The following is a 16,690-nucleotide window of genomic DNA, read 5'->3' as shown; positions in this document are numbered from 1 at the left end:
AGGAGCAAATGGACTTTTAAGAAACGAAAAGTTCCCCTTTTCATGCAAATTGCCTTAATAATAAAGTATAAAGGAAGGGAAAAAAAGAAAAGAAGCAATAAAATACACGTCACACTATCCAATATTATTGTTCTGTTATAGAGGGTCAGAATCTGCCAATATTTATGTGAGTAACTTTACCCACGGAGATCCTCAATTTCCTGTAACAATGCAAAGTAGCCTTAGTGTGGACCAGGATCTGGCCCTAAATGTGTTTCTTATTATGTTGTTTTTAATAGTGCCTCTTATTTTAGGATTCTGTCACACTTTGTGAGGTAATTGCCACACTTGTAGCCTAGACATCTGTGGGTTGCCTTGCCTTCCAGTGATACTCTGGCCTGGAATAATTAATCAGAGAGTGACACAGTGTATTTGCCTAGTGAGATGTATCCAGTGTGTCATGTGGCACAGTAAGGGAGTGGAGTTGCCCTGGGAGTGGGGCAGACTCAAGGTCCTGACTAAAAGATTACTTCTGACACACTGCCACTCAGTCTCAGTGCCCTCACTTGCTCAGTGTCAGGGAAAGACAGAAGACTGACATGGCCTTCAACGTTGGCAAGTTGAGGAGAGCTGCATCAGATGTTTGGCTACGTGTTGACCACTTTGTGGGAAACAGACTTTGAATGTGAGTCTATAGGGTTTCCTCTTCTGCACTAAGTCAGATAATTCAAGTGATTCAAATGCTAGTAGATAAATCAGGCTGAACAAACATCCTGCTACTATATATTTCCCATTCCCCTTCCTTCCCAACTATGGAACTGGTAGAATGGCACAGTGTCTTCGTTACAGATTGGATAAGTGCTAATGCAAACAAAGGCTTACTGGTATAAAAACTGACTGAGCTCCATGCCTTCAGGAATGAATGACCAGAATTAATTTAAAAACACTGAGTTTTAATATTTTGCACTTCTGTGGCACCTTTCATAAAATCATCAAAGTGTAGGACTAGAAGGAATCTCAAGAGGTCATCTAGTCCAGTCCCCTGCACTCAAGGCAGGACTAAGTAATTACTAGACCATTCCTGACAGGTGTTTGTCTAACTTGTTCTTAAAAACCTCCAGTGGTGGAGATTTCACAACATCTCTAGGCAATTTGTTCCAGTGCTTTACCTCCCTGACAGGAAGATTTTCCTAATCATAGAATCATAGGACTGGAAGGAACCTCGAAAGGTCATCTAGTTTAATCCCCTGCACTCATGGCAGGACTAAGTATTATCTAGACGATTCCTGACTGGTGTTTGTCTAAGTTGCTCTTAAAAATCTCCAGTGATGGGCATTCCACAGCCTCCCTCGGCAATTTATTCCACTGCTTAACCACCCTGACAGGACCATTTTCCTAATGTTCCACCTAAACCTTCCTTACTGCAATTTAAGCCCATTTCTTCTTGTCCTAACCTCAGAGGTTAATCAGAACAATTTTTCTCCCTCCTCCTTGTAACAACCTTTTATGTACTTGAAAGCTGTTACTGTGTCCCCTGTCAGTCTTCTCTTCTCCAGACTAAACAAACCCAATTTTGTTCAAGCTTTCCTCATAGGTCATGTTTTCTAGAACTTTTAATAATTGTTGTTGCTCTTCTCTGGATTTCTCCAGTTTGTTCACACCTTTCCTGAAATGTGGTGCCCAGAACTGGACACCTACTGTAGTCCAGCTGAAGCCTTATCTATGCGAAGCAGAATGGAGGAATTACTTCTCGTGTCTTGCTTACAACACTCCTGCTAATACAGTACTCTTCACTATTTTTGAAGTGGAGACCATTTTGGCAAAAAACCTTCAGTGTGAGAGCCACATCAACTACTAAATTAACACATTGCTTACTACTCCTTAATGATGTAATGTTACAGAGCCACTTGTTTAACTAAAACAAAGTCTACTTGTACAATAAAATGATACTCCTTTTATAAAATAATAACCAGGAAAAGATATGGAATTAAAAAAGGCACCTATGCGAGTAAACTTTTTAAGAGAAGAAGAATGCAAAACTTATTTTAAAAACTGGATGGGCGAACGTGTGCCTGTTCCTCCTTGACTTTGTTCATACAGTATTTGTCATCTGTCTTTGCAATCCTGTTAAGGCAGTCCAAATGTTCGTTGGTCAATGTTCTTCTATTTTCTTTTTGCCCCTCTGACTGGGGGTGAGGGCTGTAGGGTGGAGCTGGGGATGAGGGGTTTGGGATGTGGGAGGGGGCTTAGGGCTGAGGCAGAGGATTGGGGTGCAGGGGTGAGGGCTGCGGGGTGGGGCCAGGGATGAGGGATTCAGGATGCAGGAGGAGGCTCAGGGCTGAGGCAGACAGTTGGGATGAGGGGGTAGGAGGAGGGCACTGGTTGGAGGTGCGGGATCTGGGGTGGGGCCAGGGATGAGGAGTTTGGGATGCAGGCAGGCTAACCTGGGGCTGGGGCAAGAGGACTCCCCCCAGCCCTTTCCCTGCCAGTAGCAGCTAGCTCTGGGGAAGGGGCCTCTCTCTTCCTGCCAACAGACAGCATGGAGCTCCGGGAGCAGGGCCCCTCTCTCCCCTCCGGCAGCAGGGAGCTCCTGGGCAGGGGAGAGGCCCACAGCAGCCCTGCAAGCCACAAATTGCTCCCCTCCCCTCCCCACACCTCCTACCTCTCTTCTCTCCAGGTCCCTGCTTTATGGCCCTTTAGAGCTGCTGCACAGCTATTTATAGCCTGCCGCACAGCCACGCAACTCAGAGGGAACTTAGTGAGTTGCATTTAGGGTCAAGGGAAGCCGCCACTGGCTTGTGGGCCTTGCAATGAAGAATACTGTGATAATACATCCCAGAATAATCACTTTTTTTGCAACAGTGTTACATTGTTGATTCATATTTAGCTTGTGATCCACTAGGACACTCAGATCCCTTTCGTCAGTACTCCTTCTTAGGCAGTCATTTCCCATTTTGTATGTGTGCAACTGATTGTTCCTTCCTAAATGAAGTACTTTGCATTTGTCCTTATTGAATTTCATCCTATTTACTTTAGACCATTTCTCCAGTTTGTCCAGCTCATTCTGAATTTTAATCCTATCCTCCAAAGCACTTACAACTCCTTCCAGTTTGGTATCGTCCGCAACCTTGGTAAATGTACTCTCTATGCCATGATCTAAATCAGTGGTTTTCAACCAGGGGCATGCAGACCCCGGGGGCACACAGAGGACCTCCAAGGGGTACATCAGCTCATCTAGATATTTGCCTAGTTTTACAACAGGCTACATAAAAAGCACTAGGGTTTTTTTTTTAATTTCATACAGATGACTTGTTTATACTGCTCTATATACTATACACTGAAATATAAGTACAATATTTATAGTCCACATTTTCAAAATATTCCAGTAATTTTGAGTAGTCAACAATATTATTTGAATTATGATGGCATCTAGAGCCCCCGTTGTACTAGCTGCTATACAGATATACATAGAGACACTCGCTACTCCATAGAGTTTACAGTCTGAAGTGGTAAGGCAAAGCATGAGAGAAAAGAAGCATTATCATTCCAGTTTTACAAATGAGAAACTGAGACACAGAAACATTAAATGACCTGCTTAAGGTTAGATAGTATGTCTGGGGTAGAACTAGGAATCAAACCCCAACCTTCTGAATCTAATGCTAGTACCTTAACCATAAGACCATCATTTATCTGTGATAGTTTATAACTTGATATACCTCCTGAATCCTGATTCTGCAGAGGTGTGAACACCTGCACCTCCTATTGACTTAAGCTGGAGTTGTGGTTGCCTGGAAGTTATGAAAATCAGCACCAGGGTGTCTTAAATTGAGCATTCTAAAATGGAGACATCCAAAATCTGCAGCCAATTTTGAAAATGTGGGTCTCAAGTACCCAAACAGACAATCAATGGCCAAGACTGAACTAGAGCTCAGGGTTTCCTGAATTTCTTACCATGTACACATTCCTTCATACCACACTGACTCTCATTAATCAGAGTGGTCAGGAACTGAATGCTGGCACCTACTTAGTTAAAGCATTAACTCAATATATCAACACTTTTTTGACTATTTCACTGGAACAAAAAATAGACAATCAAAGATAGAAGGGCAATTTTGAAATAGACACGGAGGTATGATAAAGTGATGCAGTAAGAATGAATTATTTTAGAGCACATTTGGACCAGTTTACATTGCTTTTATTTTGTCACTTTAAATGGTTAGGCTGTGCCCCAGAGTTCAGTAAATGGACTGTCATACATTGGAAAATATCTCTGAGTGCTAGGTACTATATTTAGTTTAATATTATTTATTCTGTTAGTTCTTGTGCCTGATCAATACACTTAGCAAGATAATTTAATTGGCTCTTATGATACTGTGAGATCTGATGGCCTGGAGCAGGACCAAAAACACCCAGGGTCTAATTTTATCCCTGGTAGTGCCTCCATCCATGACCTTGGACAAGTCTCTTAACCTTCATCTCTCATTTTCTGCTTCTGTAAAAAAGAGAGAATAATTCCTATCTATCTCACAGAGGTGTTGTGAAGATTAACTAGTTAATGTATGTAAAGCACTATATAAATGCTACATATTATATTTAAGATCCTAAGGACTAGCCCTTAAAATGTGCCACTTTATCAATCAACATGTCCATATTTTTCTGTAGTAATTTGTAATTGACTATATATAGTGAATAGTTTTTTAAAATCTCTGTAACCCTTGGAGAACTACACATATCTCTGGCTTGTAACAAATGGAACCCACATCTTAAAACTGTGCTAAGAAGGGCATATGTGCATATACTTAGCAGGCCTTGAGAATTTTAGTGACTACAGAAAATGTTCCTGTTAAGACATAAAATAGTTCATATGGTTAGTAACAGCTAGATGGCAAATATTTTACATTCACACTATGCTCTTAGGGACACCTGGTAGGGGTGTTGAGGATGAATTATTTGTCCTACACTTAGAAAATATAAAACGCTATACTATAAATACCGAGTACAAGATAATTAGTACCTAATGGTGTATACGTAACTCAGACCTGATAAAATTAGTGAGACCTGTTATTCAGTGGCACAGAGAGAGGATTTAAGTTTAAATACCAGAGGCAGCACAGCAAGTGCTAGAAGCTGGTGCTTTCAAGAGTTCTGGGTTCTAGTCCCATTGCCCGTGTGTAGCTAGTGCTAGGAAGCAAATGATGCAATGACAGATGCACTATGGATCCAGATGTGAAGAGTGTGGGGTAGCAGTATGCCAAACAACAGAGACTCCTAGGGGCTATAGAGGGTACAGGGTGTGCCTGGAAGGAGCTATAGAAAGGAGACAGAGGGGGGCTGAGGGCCATTTGGGGGGGGTCAGTGGAGACTTAGGTGAAAATGGTGGAAGGAAGGGTGGTGTTGATTGGGGGTGTGTTATGGGCAGTGATGGAGGGGAAGGGGGGCTGTAGTGGGAGGTAATTAAGAGGGTGACTGTGGGTAGGTGCAGGGCCTGTAGGTGAAGATGAGACACTAATACAGGCAGCTTTAGTCTGCTGTGGGTACTGGGGGGAGGGGATGGATAAGTGGTGAGGAGGGGGGCCTATGGGTGGTAAGGTTTGGGGGGGTCTCTGGGTGGTGACAGGCAGAAGAGTTATGGGGGGCTGTGGGTGGTGCTGGGGGTTATGGGCAGTGGTTGGGGGTCTGTGGTGTGTGTGTGGCTCTGGGCTGGGAGCTGTAGAGGTTGGTGAAAGGGTGATGGGCTGGGGAGCTGTAGTAGGGGTGGCAGTTGCTGAGAGGGTGACAGGCTGGGGAGCTGTAGTAAGGGTTGGCGGTTGGTGAGAAGGTGACAGGCTGGGGAGCCGTAGTAGGGGTTGGCGGTTGCTGAGGTGACAGGCTGGGAGCTGTAGTAGGGGGTGGTGAGGTGACAGGCTGGGGAGCCGTAGTAGGTGTGGCGGTTGCTGAGAAGGTGACAGGCTGGGGAGCTGTAGTAGGGGTTGGCGGTTGCTGAGAGGGTAAAGGAGGAGGTCTACCGGCGTTAGGGAGCTCGGGGGGGTGGTGGTTGGTAACGAAGGTCTATGGGCGCTGAGTCTAGAGCAGAGGCTGACACAGGCATCCCCGCCCCCAATCTGGGCGGAGGTACTCGAGGGGAGGCGAGCTCTCGCGAGAGGAGGCGGGTCCGGGCGCTGTTAGCGTTGGGCTCCTCCCTCAGCCGGCCCGGGTGAGGCCTGTCCCATGCTGTGACCGGTGCAGCGGCCGCGGAAGGGGCCGGACGTCAAGCGGCGCCCGGCCCAGGGAGGCGGAGGCGGAGGCGGAGGCGCGCGAGCCGAGCTAGCGAGATAGGCGGCGCGGGCAGAGCCCCGGCTCCCGCGCGGCATCATGCCGGGGGGGCGCGTGTGCGCCGTGTGCGGCGGCTCGGAGATCGAGGTGGACGCGGCGCGGGGGGACGCGGTGTGTACGGGCTGCGGCTCGGTGCTCGAGGACAACATCATCGTCTCCGAGGTGCAGTTCGTGGAGAACAGCGGCGGCGGCTCCTCGGCCGTGGGGCAGTTCGTGTCTTTGGACGGTGAGCGGGGGAAGGGGTGGGGGCAGGTGGGTGCCCCCGGTCTCTCTATGGCTGGACGCTCCAGGGTTTCCCTGCTGGGGCCAGGCAGGGTGGGCAACGCTTTTCCTGTAGCGGTGGGCAGCCCTCCCTATTCACTCCCGCCGGCCTGGCACTGCTCCCCCCCCCCATCAACACATTGCTGTCGGGACAGCATGCAGGGCAGAGCTCGTTCCTTGTCCTGCGCAAGGGGCATCTGACAGGGTTTCTGACAGATGAACAGGTCACTAATTGTGTCTGAATTTTCCAAGTGACCCCTCCCCCCCTCATTTGGTTTGTACTGGGTGAGATTTTGTGTGTTGTGTATTTACTTTCAAGAGTAAAACTTGGGCTGGGGAACTCTTGAGCAGATGGAGACAAGTGAATATCTCTTCTCCATTCTTTGTTGTCCCTCTCTTGGTATGACTGAAAGGTGACTTTCAAGTGTTTTATCAAGCAGTGATCCACACAAAGATCCCAATCCTGTAACTGGAGCCATGTGGACAGACCCCTGCGTCCATGTGGATTCAATTGCAGGATTTGGGGTCTGAGGACTAGATGCACCAAAGGACGTAGGTATACCTAACTGACACTTCAAGTGCCACTGAGCTTCTCAAAACCCCAGCTCAGCTGCCACCTAACTCTGTAGGTTCCTACATTTTCCCTTTTAAAGTCTCTTAGGTGCCTAAGGGTTTGTCTTCACTACGATGGTTAGCTTACATTTGAAGGTCAGTTGATGCAGGTAACTTGAGCTAACATTGCTGTGAAGATGCACCCAAAGCTTCCAAAAGTGAGCATGCACACAGTCCTCAGTTTAAGCACCTGTGTGTGTGTGTGCACCTGTCTGATAGGCTTTCTCAGAGCATTCCTAAATGCACACAAAATGAAAGGAAGTGTGTGTTCCACCCCCTTTTAAACTTTTAGCCCATTAATTAAGGGCACTCACCCAGGATGAGGGAGAGTTCAGTCCCCCTGCTTGATGTGGAGAAGGGATTTGAACTTAGATCTCCCCTGTTTCAGGAGAGTGCCCTAACCACTGGACTATAGAGTCATTCTCATGCTGTCTCACTGAATATTTATACAGAATGGTGCAGCTTGAGTAGGAGAGATTGAGAGACCTGTCCCAGAATACCCCATAGCCCAATGGTTAAGGCAATCTCCTGGAAGAGCCAGGTTCATATCCCTGCTCCACATGAGGGAGAGGGGAGAATTGAACCTAGGCCTCCCACATCCTAGGTAAGTATCCTAACCAATAGGCTAATAGTAGCACCTGATTCTAGGAGAGCATTCACAACTGTGAATTCTGAGTGGAGGGAAGTGCTTCCCTCCAGCCCGGACTTAGTCACTTAAATACCTTTTGAGGAGCAGGGCTTAGGGCAGCCTGTCTTCATGGGATTTCCTACTGGCTAGCCTTGGCGCCTACCTACTTAGTTTGCTGGCTTTGGTGGATTCCATTCTTAGGTGCCTAATTCTTCCCATGCATTTTATAAGGAATTTAGGCACCGAATTTAGGGTTGTGGATTCCACTGAGTGGCAAGGTATCTAAAAATTGGGTGTTGCAACACTGAGTATTTCAATGCCTAAGGCCCTTTGTGGATTTAGCCCTAAGTGCCTGCGGAACTGTTAGCCAGTCCATTCTCTACACACTTAATATCCCATTTACAGTATAAAAAACAAGTCTAACAAGCACTGTAAAATGTTTGTAGCCCACCTGGCCATGTTATAACATAGTTTGGTATGACTGGTGTTATAAACTAAGTTTTATTTAAAAAGTGTTTTAGGTCAGGCAAGTAGGCCCTGTCTGTGGTAGATGGAAAGGCATTGGCTGCAAACTTGAGTGGAACACCCTGTCTGCACGCAGTACTTTCACATCATGACCCCATGATGATTGGCTCCAGCACTTGAGATGAAATCTTTTGTGCCACTCTAGCTGAACTGGTGCAACTTATTATTTTTTTCCCCTATTTTATTATTAATGTCAAATGCATTAACTAGACAAAGCTACCTGCTTACCCCCCAAATAAATGGTAAATCTCAGAGCCTGTGATGCTCTATCACTGGTTGCTTCTTGCCCTCCTGCTCTCCCACCCTGGGATGGCTGGAAATAGCCTTATGTTGTGCTGGGAGAAGAGTGGTATACTGTCTGGATCTGATAGTCTTACAGGGAAGAACTGATTACTGTCTAGACCCTTTTTCTGATGATTCTGGTCTCAGGATCTGATGGAAGGAATTACATCATGTGAGCTGAAAATCGGGTCTCAGGACTGCAATCACCACTTGTCCCAGCTCTCGTGCAAGTCAGTGTAACTTTGACTTGAGTTCTGACTGCAGAACCAGAGCCCTAAAAGATTAAAAGAATAAATGAAAGAATTGAAGAAAATTGTACTACATTAGTGAGCACCTGGCTTGCTTCCCCCAGTCACCTGTGTCAAGATGACCATGTATCTTTGTTCTTACAGAGTCCTGTGGCACCTTATAGACTAACAGACATATTGGAGCATGAGCTTTCGTGAGTGAATACCCACTTTGTTGGATGCATGCGTCGTGCATCTGACAAAGTGGGTATTCACCCATGAAAGCTCATGCTCCAATACGTCTGTTAGTCTATAAGGTGCCACAGGACTCTTTGCTGCTTTTACAGATCCAGACTAACACGGCTACCCCTCTGATACTTGTAGGATCAGAGTGCCTTCCATGACTGAACATGGCAACTATTTCTTCCTTCCCAACCAGCAAGATACAGGCTAGACTTCAATTTTTTTTTTTACATATCCCTCATCTTCATAAGTTTTATTGTGGGGATGCATCATGGAAGAGGTGAATTTTGTATTTAAGCTCCAAATTTAGCAAACTAAGGCTTTGTCTACATAAGCACTCTTATTGGCAAAATTTTTGTTGGTCGGGGTTGTGAAAAAACACCCCCTGACTGGCATAAGTTTCACCAACAAAAGCGCTGGTGTGGACAGCTCTCTGTTGGCAGGAGAGTGTCTCCTGCTGACATAGATATTGATATTTGTTGGGGGTGGTTTAATTATGCCAGTGGGAGGGTTCTTAGAGGAGACCTTACAGCGGTGGTGCTGTAAGGTGCTTAATGTAGATGTAGCTGTAGTAGTCATTTTCTGTTTCACTGGCATTGAGTTCCATAGTCTTGGTCTACCTCTTATGAAAATTGTCTCAGACAGTTATGAGATCCCCTTATTTTGAATCTGAATCTTTGCACTGTCAGATGTCATTTATGGCACACCTGTCATGTCAGGTGCTTTGTCTTCATACTTAACACGTCACAGATATTTCCCTCTTGTGTGGATAACACTGGTGATAAGGATTTATCGTATCCCTTATTGATGAACAGTTTTGTTTTTTCCATGAGAGCACATGTGGGAGGTCGTGGTCACAGACAGAGAGAGGACCATGAACTCAGGTAGTTAGGTCTAACCAGTGGTGAGCTGGAGCTGGTTCGCACCAATTCGCAAGAACCGGTTGCTAAATTTAGAAGCCAGTGTAGAACTGGTTCCTAAAGGGACAGGTGGGTGGGCAAACTGTGGTCTGCAGGCCACATGTGGCCCACGGGACTGTTCTGTCTGGTCTGCCTGAGTTCCCAGGTGGGGAGGATGAGGCTCCCTCGGCCCCTCCCCCGCTTCTCCCCCCCTCGCAGAGCTGTCGGAGCCCTGGGGGAAGCGGCGGGGCTATGGTGGCTATTTAAAGGACTGGGGCGTCAGAAGCAGCTGGAGCCCTGGCCCTTTAAATAGCCCTTGCAGCCCCCCACTACTTCAGTGCTCCAGGGGCTATTTATAGGGCATGGGACTCCCCTGCTTCTACCCCCCTGGTCCTTTAAATAGCCGCCAGAACCCTGGGGAAGCGTCAGGGTTCTTGTGGCTATTTTAAGAACTGGGGCAGCAGAGGCAGCTAGAGCCCCCTGCTGCCCCAGGGCTCTAGGGCCTATTTAAAGGGCCTGGGGCTCCCCTGCTTCTACCGCTTTGGCCCTTTAAATAGCCTCAGGAGCCCTGGTGGGGACTCCTGGGCTAGACCTTTGGTACTGTGCCCCAACATTTTGAGCTGCAGTGCAGAGATGCAGTTGGATGATGGTTTTACCAGTTTGCATCTGCAACATGCTGTAATGTGGTCTACCAGATCTTCCACAAATGTAGTTCAAACAAACAAATATATATATATCTTTATATAAATAAGAAGGCAGGCACCAGGTCATTATTCCTCTGTTGGGAAGCCCTGTGGGGATGGACATGAGGTCTGTCCGATAGCAATAGTGGTAATATTTTTAGTTGCCACGGGCTTGGTAGAAGAGGAGAATGTGATTGCAGACTAAATTAATCCATAGTAGATTCTTTTGAGTGATCTCTGGATCAGGGAATCACAGATTCTCTCTTCCTACAGTGGAAGAGACTAGAGGTGGATATTTTTACCACTCACCTGACAAGCAGCTACTGGTCTTCTGTTCCTGGTACTGAGAAAAGACTGCTAGGGATGCCTTTCCATTCCCTTGAAAATGAGGCTATTATGTCCCTTTCTTCCAGTCTTTTTGGTAGCAAAGATCTTGGCAAGGCTCTGGAAAAAGAAAGATTAGATGGTCCTGATAGCTGCTTGCTGGGACATAATTGCAGTTCTCCATACTGTTGCAAATGGCCAAGGTTAATCTCATCAGGCTGAGGGTATGGCTACGCTTGCAGCTGTACAGCGCTGGGAGTGAAACCTGTTTTCATATAGCTGAGTAGGGAAAGCGCTGCAGTCTGTCCACACTGACAGCTGCCAGCGCACTGTCGTGGCCACATTTGCAGCTTCTGCAGCGGCTTTGGGAGTGGTGCATTATGGGCAGCTATCCCAGCGTTCAAGTGGCTGCAACGTGCTTTTCAAAAGGGGGGTGGGGGTGGAGTGTGACAGGGAGTGTGGAGGAGAGACAGAGTTGATTTTTGGAGCCAACACTCTGTCAGCAGCTGCCTTGCAAGTTCCAACCTCACCCACCCCTCTCTCACTCACTGAAAGCAAATAGCCTTCTTTGTTTTTTTCCTCACAGGCCAGATAAGCAGCCACTCCGAAACGAACCCCCCCCCCCCCCCCGCCGTGCTGCTTCTCTCCTCAAGCCCCTTCCTTCCCCCTCTCTTCAAGCAAACATTAGCTGTGAGCGTTCCAAAGGGAGGTCCCTGCCTCTGATTTGTCACAGCAAACAGGAGCTGCGTTTGTTTTTTTGATGATCAGCTACGGGAGCCCCGAGTTCACAACAAAACAAACAGAGGCATCACAACAAAACAAAGAGAGTAATCTTTACTTAAAAGGATTATGGGAAGCTTCCGGAGGTCAGTTACAGCGTACTAAGATTATTCCTTGTTTACAGTGGCACCCCAGCGCTGCAGCAGCACCGCTATACTCTTTATTCCTCTCGTAGAGGTGGAGTACAGGCAGCGCTGTAGCTAGGGAGATACTGCGCTGTATGTGCCTTGCCAGTGTGGATGGGGAGTAAGTTACAGTGCAATAAAGCCACCACCAGCGCTGCAACTCTCAAGTATAGCCAAGGCCCCAGAGTTTCTGGTCTCAGAACACATCTAGAACCAGGGAGTCCAGTCTTGGAGAGGTTGCCTGACCTGGTGTCTCTTAGCAGGTAGGTCATTGCGGAGATAAAGGAAGAGGGAGGCACGCGTCAGAACCCTAGTTGGGTCGTGGGTAATCACTACTTCCCACCACCCAACACAGATGTAATGAGGTTGAGTGGTGCCTGTATAAGAAAAATTAAAACTACTGATTAGTCCTTAAAAAAGGTTTTTAATGACTTTTGACTATAAAAGCAACACAGACAAAATAAGAAAAGCAAGATTAAAGACCAGCACTGAATAAGGATTAATATAAATGACAAGGTATACTGAAGACAAGCACAATTATTATTTATTAGCTATTTACTGCTGTCTTAACACTATAGTATCGATACAACTTGAGATCAGTTCTGCCGATCAACCAGACTTCTTTACCCCATGACCTTACTCTGCATTTGCCCGAAAATACGTTAGCCTTCAGTCGGCTGTTTTCTACACTGGCAAGGTACAGATGGGCGCGAAGTGCACATTCCTTCAGTTCAGGGAGTGTGGGTCAGGTTTCTCTTATGGTTGAAACACACACACAGTCCCGTGCCTTTGTACTTTTTACCTGATCTGTCTGCCATGTCTTAAAACAGACTGACCAGTTAGGGTCAGCCAAATCTTTATTGTGGTTAGCGTTGTTGCCTTGGCTGTATAGTTTATGCTTACTTATCTCCTTGTGTCGCTTAGATCATATACTTTGTACTTACTTATTTCCTTGTAGCCAGTTGTTTTAATTGTGGGTTAGACAAGCTGTACCCGGGGGCACAACTTATCTCCTTTTATAGGAGTTAAATGTGTTATCTGGTTGCAGTGCGTTTTGACCACAAGTCCTAGCTTACCTCTGCAAAGCGGAAGTTTGAGGCCTAACACTGACAATACTTTTGTTCATTTTAAGCTTGGCAATACTTTTTCTCAGAGATCAATCACAGTCATGTTCTCCTGACATCCCGGAAGCCATCTTCTGGAAAGATATATAAGTCTGAGTGATTGTCATGTCATGCGATAGGGTCCAAGAAGACCCTATTACTTGTCCTGCATAAAAATTACTTGAGTACCTTCTTTATCTGAGTGTAATTTAAAGATTAACTGTATCCAGGTGCATTTGGCAGCCATTTCAGTCTTTCATCAACTAACCAAAGGTAGACTGTGGTCTCTGTAGCTTCTTGTCATTGCATTCATGTGGGGTATGCAAGAGAGAAGTGAGACCTTTGCATTTCCTATTACATCTGGAAGGGAATCTCATAGTCTTGTGGTAGTTACTGGGAGAAACTGTCCGCTTTCATAAGTATGACCCTTGAGTTTGACAGAAAAAATAACTAAGGGAAAAAGAGCTGTACTCTGATAGTTCAGAATGTTAGTAACAACTGGGATGTGGGCAGTCATGCCTAATGGTTGAAGCCATGGAGATGGCCAGGTTAGAGCAGCCAAGCTAGAGTCAAGAATCAAGACCATGGGACTCCCAGGGGCCTGGTCAGGAACAGAGCTGAGGGTCAAAGCCGTGAATCAGAAGACACATACCAGAGCCCATATGTGTGCCAAAGATGTGGTCAGAAATCAGAGCCAGAGGCATCAAGAATGAAGAAGGGCAGGAACTGAAGCAGGAACAGGCTGGGCAGGCACAGGAAGTAGGACCAAGCACAGCTGCAGGCATGGAACACACTGAGCAGCCAATGAGCTCTGGTTACTGCTGGGTCAAGTGGTAGCTAGCTCCTCCCCTCCACCAATCGGGAAGTGCAATCAGTCAGGCAGCTCCTTCCAGGATCAGCTGTGTCCATTGTGTTGCTAGGAGACTGACCCTTATGCAGCTAGGCTCCCAGACCATGTTCTTCTTGCAAAGAGAGCAAGACTAGGTGGTCTCTTCCTTTTATTGATCCTCTTTATGTAATCCATCTCTGTTCTCAATGGGCTTACCCAATTGGGCTTACCCAGGGCAGCACAGAGGATTCAGGGGGCCTGGGGCAAAGCAATTTCGGGGGTCCTTTCCATAAAAAACAAGTTGTAACACTATAGAATACTATATTCTCGTGGCAAATTGCCCCCCCCCCCCCCGGGTGGCCCCGGTCTTACCCAAATTGTTCACCGACCTGTTTCTCAACCTTGATCTTTTTCAGTGTTTCCAGTTCACGGGTCTTAAGTGGGAGTTAAGATAACCACTGAAGTTGCCTCTCGTCTCAAAATTCAGTTGTTTTCAGAACAATTAGAATTGTGAAATATTTTGGATGTCATAACACAGACACAGGGTCATAATAAAATTAATTTCTTCTGAGAAAAAATATGTAGCAATCCTGACTACATTAGAAGGATTTTATATTTGGTGAGATTAGTTAAAAAAGAAGCTGTGATGTGAAGTGTTAGGTTAGTTACTAATCGAAGGAAAAGAAAAGAATTTCAGCTAAGAAGAGTACTGTTAAGTTAGAGTCAGCATAAGCAGATTTGAAAACATAACTGCGAAAACAAGGCATGAGAGGACAGCAAAACAAGCAATAACTAAGTTTGTGTATTGTCTTGGATCCTAGAAGGGCATTTTAAAATTCTCTGTTTGCAAGTGAGAGCAAGGAAATCTTTTACTCTCTCGCTTGCCCACATTCTCACCCACCCACCAGTTAAAGCTCATTTGAAATACTTGTTCTGTATTGAGAGGGTAGTTTAGATATACCCTAACTTTTATCACTGCTTCTTTTCAGTTTCTGTGACTGAAACACAGAAACTGAAAAGGGGGATGGATAGCTCAGTGGTTTGAGCATTGGCCTGCTAAACCCAGGGTTGTGAGTTCAATCCTTGAGGGGGCCACTTAGGGATCTGGGGCAAAAATCAGTACTTGGTCCTGCTAGTGAAGGCAGGGAGCTGGACTTGATGACCTTTCAAGGTCCTTTCCGGTTCTAGGAGATGAGTATATTTCCAATTAAAAAAAAAAAAAAAAAGACTGGTACTGAAACTAACAAGAATCAAGACATTTTCATTCTGCAGCAGTTTGGGAAGCATGTGTGAACCTCAGCAGAGACAGGTGCTAGAGAGAATCATAGGAGACGGGTTCAAAAATTCTGGGGTAAATTAATGAAGATACACACCAATCACAGCTGCCAGAGGGCTCAGAAAGGTGTACAGTAGCAGAAAATCCTTGCCTCATAGCAGCCAGGAGGCTTTGGGATGTGTCATGGCATTGGGTGAAATCAAGACCAGTAAAGGGTTGTCACCACTTGCCCTGCAACCCTGAGTGCCTTACAACGCTTTGCTGCTGTTGCTAGCGTGCAGGTCATGCCTTGAGTGTCTGTGTGCTAGACAGCTCTGACTCCAGCAGCCTGTCTGCAGCCCCACTCTGACTTTTACCTTGATTACAGCTAGGGACATACTTCCAGTCCTGAATTTCCCCAAAAATGTGTGCCTTGAAGTGTCCAGCCCACACCTGAACCACTTAGAGAAATAAGGTTTATTGCTCCTTTGGGAGACAAAAGCACATTGCAGCTTATTAACTTAACTGGGGGAAATACACCCTTCTGTCTAAACACAGCACTGAGTTTGGCTTATAGTAAAAACAAAACAAATTTGTTAACAGAATATACATAGGATTAAGTGAGCTCAAGTATAAGGAATGAAGATAGAAAGAATTACAAGTAAAACAAAACAAAATATGCTTTCTAGCGGCTGAGACTTAACAAGCTACCGTCTTTGTTCAAGGTAGATTTCTTACCAGTCTTTCTTCTTTCCAGTCATGGCTGACTTTCTCTCAGTCAAGACCTTCCCCAAAAGCACAAGGGGCTGATGTCCCTTGTCTTCCTAGGTGAAAGTTCTTTGCCTGAGTAGGTTTCTCACCTATATTCAGTTTCCAGAGACTTCAGTCCCCCCTTAATTGAAGGAGTCAGCTTTCTCGGTTGCAGGAGTTTCCTTCTCTTGTGTCTGTCTAGCAATGGATTCCAAAGATGGTTTCTGTCTTTGCTTATATCTTTCAAAGTTCAATGACCTTGTTTCAAGAGGCAGGATGACCTCATGCTGTTTTTCCCTTCCTGTGGTCTTCCCATCCATCTGTATGTAAATGGGGCTTCCATTGCTTTGATTCCACCTTGCTTAATTTGCATAAAAGACAGGTAAATAGCTGTGACGTTCCCTTCTGTTTGGAAGAGACCTGTTCTTCCATTTTATGGCCACAGATCATAAAGTGTAATATTAATGAGTATCCATAATTCCTTATATAGTGTTAATACATTGATTTTATGATATTAATTACCAATGTGTCATAGGCTTTTGTAGAATATCTGTGTTATACAGAGGAGCATAGACTAGATGATTCCAGTGGTCACTTCTGGCCTTGGAAGCTATGAGTAGTTCCATTGACTTCAGTAGGATTATAACGTGTAGAAGTGCCTGCAGCATCAGAGACTAAAATTGTTTTTTATTAAAAATTTAGTGGCATATAATCACATTGTTTAACACTAAATCAGTTTTATTTTGAAGTTATTTAGACTTTCAGTAGATTAGCAAAGCTGTGAACTTTTTATGCAAAATTTTTTTTAAAATAGGAGCCTGAAAGTAGGTTCCTAAACTCATAATTAGATATTCAGGTGGCTTAAGAACATAA

General features: G+C 45.5%; 1 protein-coding gene across 1 annotated transcript in view; it reads left to right on the top strand.

Annotated features, from left to right (window-relative positions):
• Positions 1-6,316: 6,316 nt before the first annotated feature.
• LOC142046794 (transcription factor IIIB 90 kDa subunit-like) overlaps positions 6,317-16,690 on the top strand; it is a 71,347-nt gene continuing 60,973 nt past the window's right edge. The window contains exon 1 of the mRNA XM_075065744.1: positions 6,317-6,517. Coding sequence (XP_074921845.1) covers positions 6,331-6,517 — 187 coding nt within the window. The 5' untranslated portion in view covers positions 6,317-6,330. The remainder of the gene's footprint in view (positions 6,518-16,690) is intronic.

This window comes from Chelonoidis abingdonii, chromosome 4, assembly GCF_003597395.2.
Source record: "Chelonoidis abingdonii isolate Lonesome George chromosome 4, CheloAbing_2.0, whole genome shotgun sequence".
Taxonomy (NCBI): Eukaryota; Metazoa; Chordata; order Testudines; family Testudinidae; genus Chelonoidis; species Chelonoidis abingdonii.
Note: the sequence above shows the minus strand (reverse complement) of the source record. Positions and strands in the feature narration are given on the sequence as shown.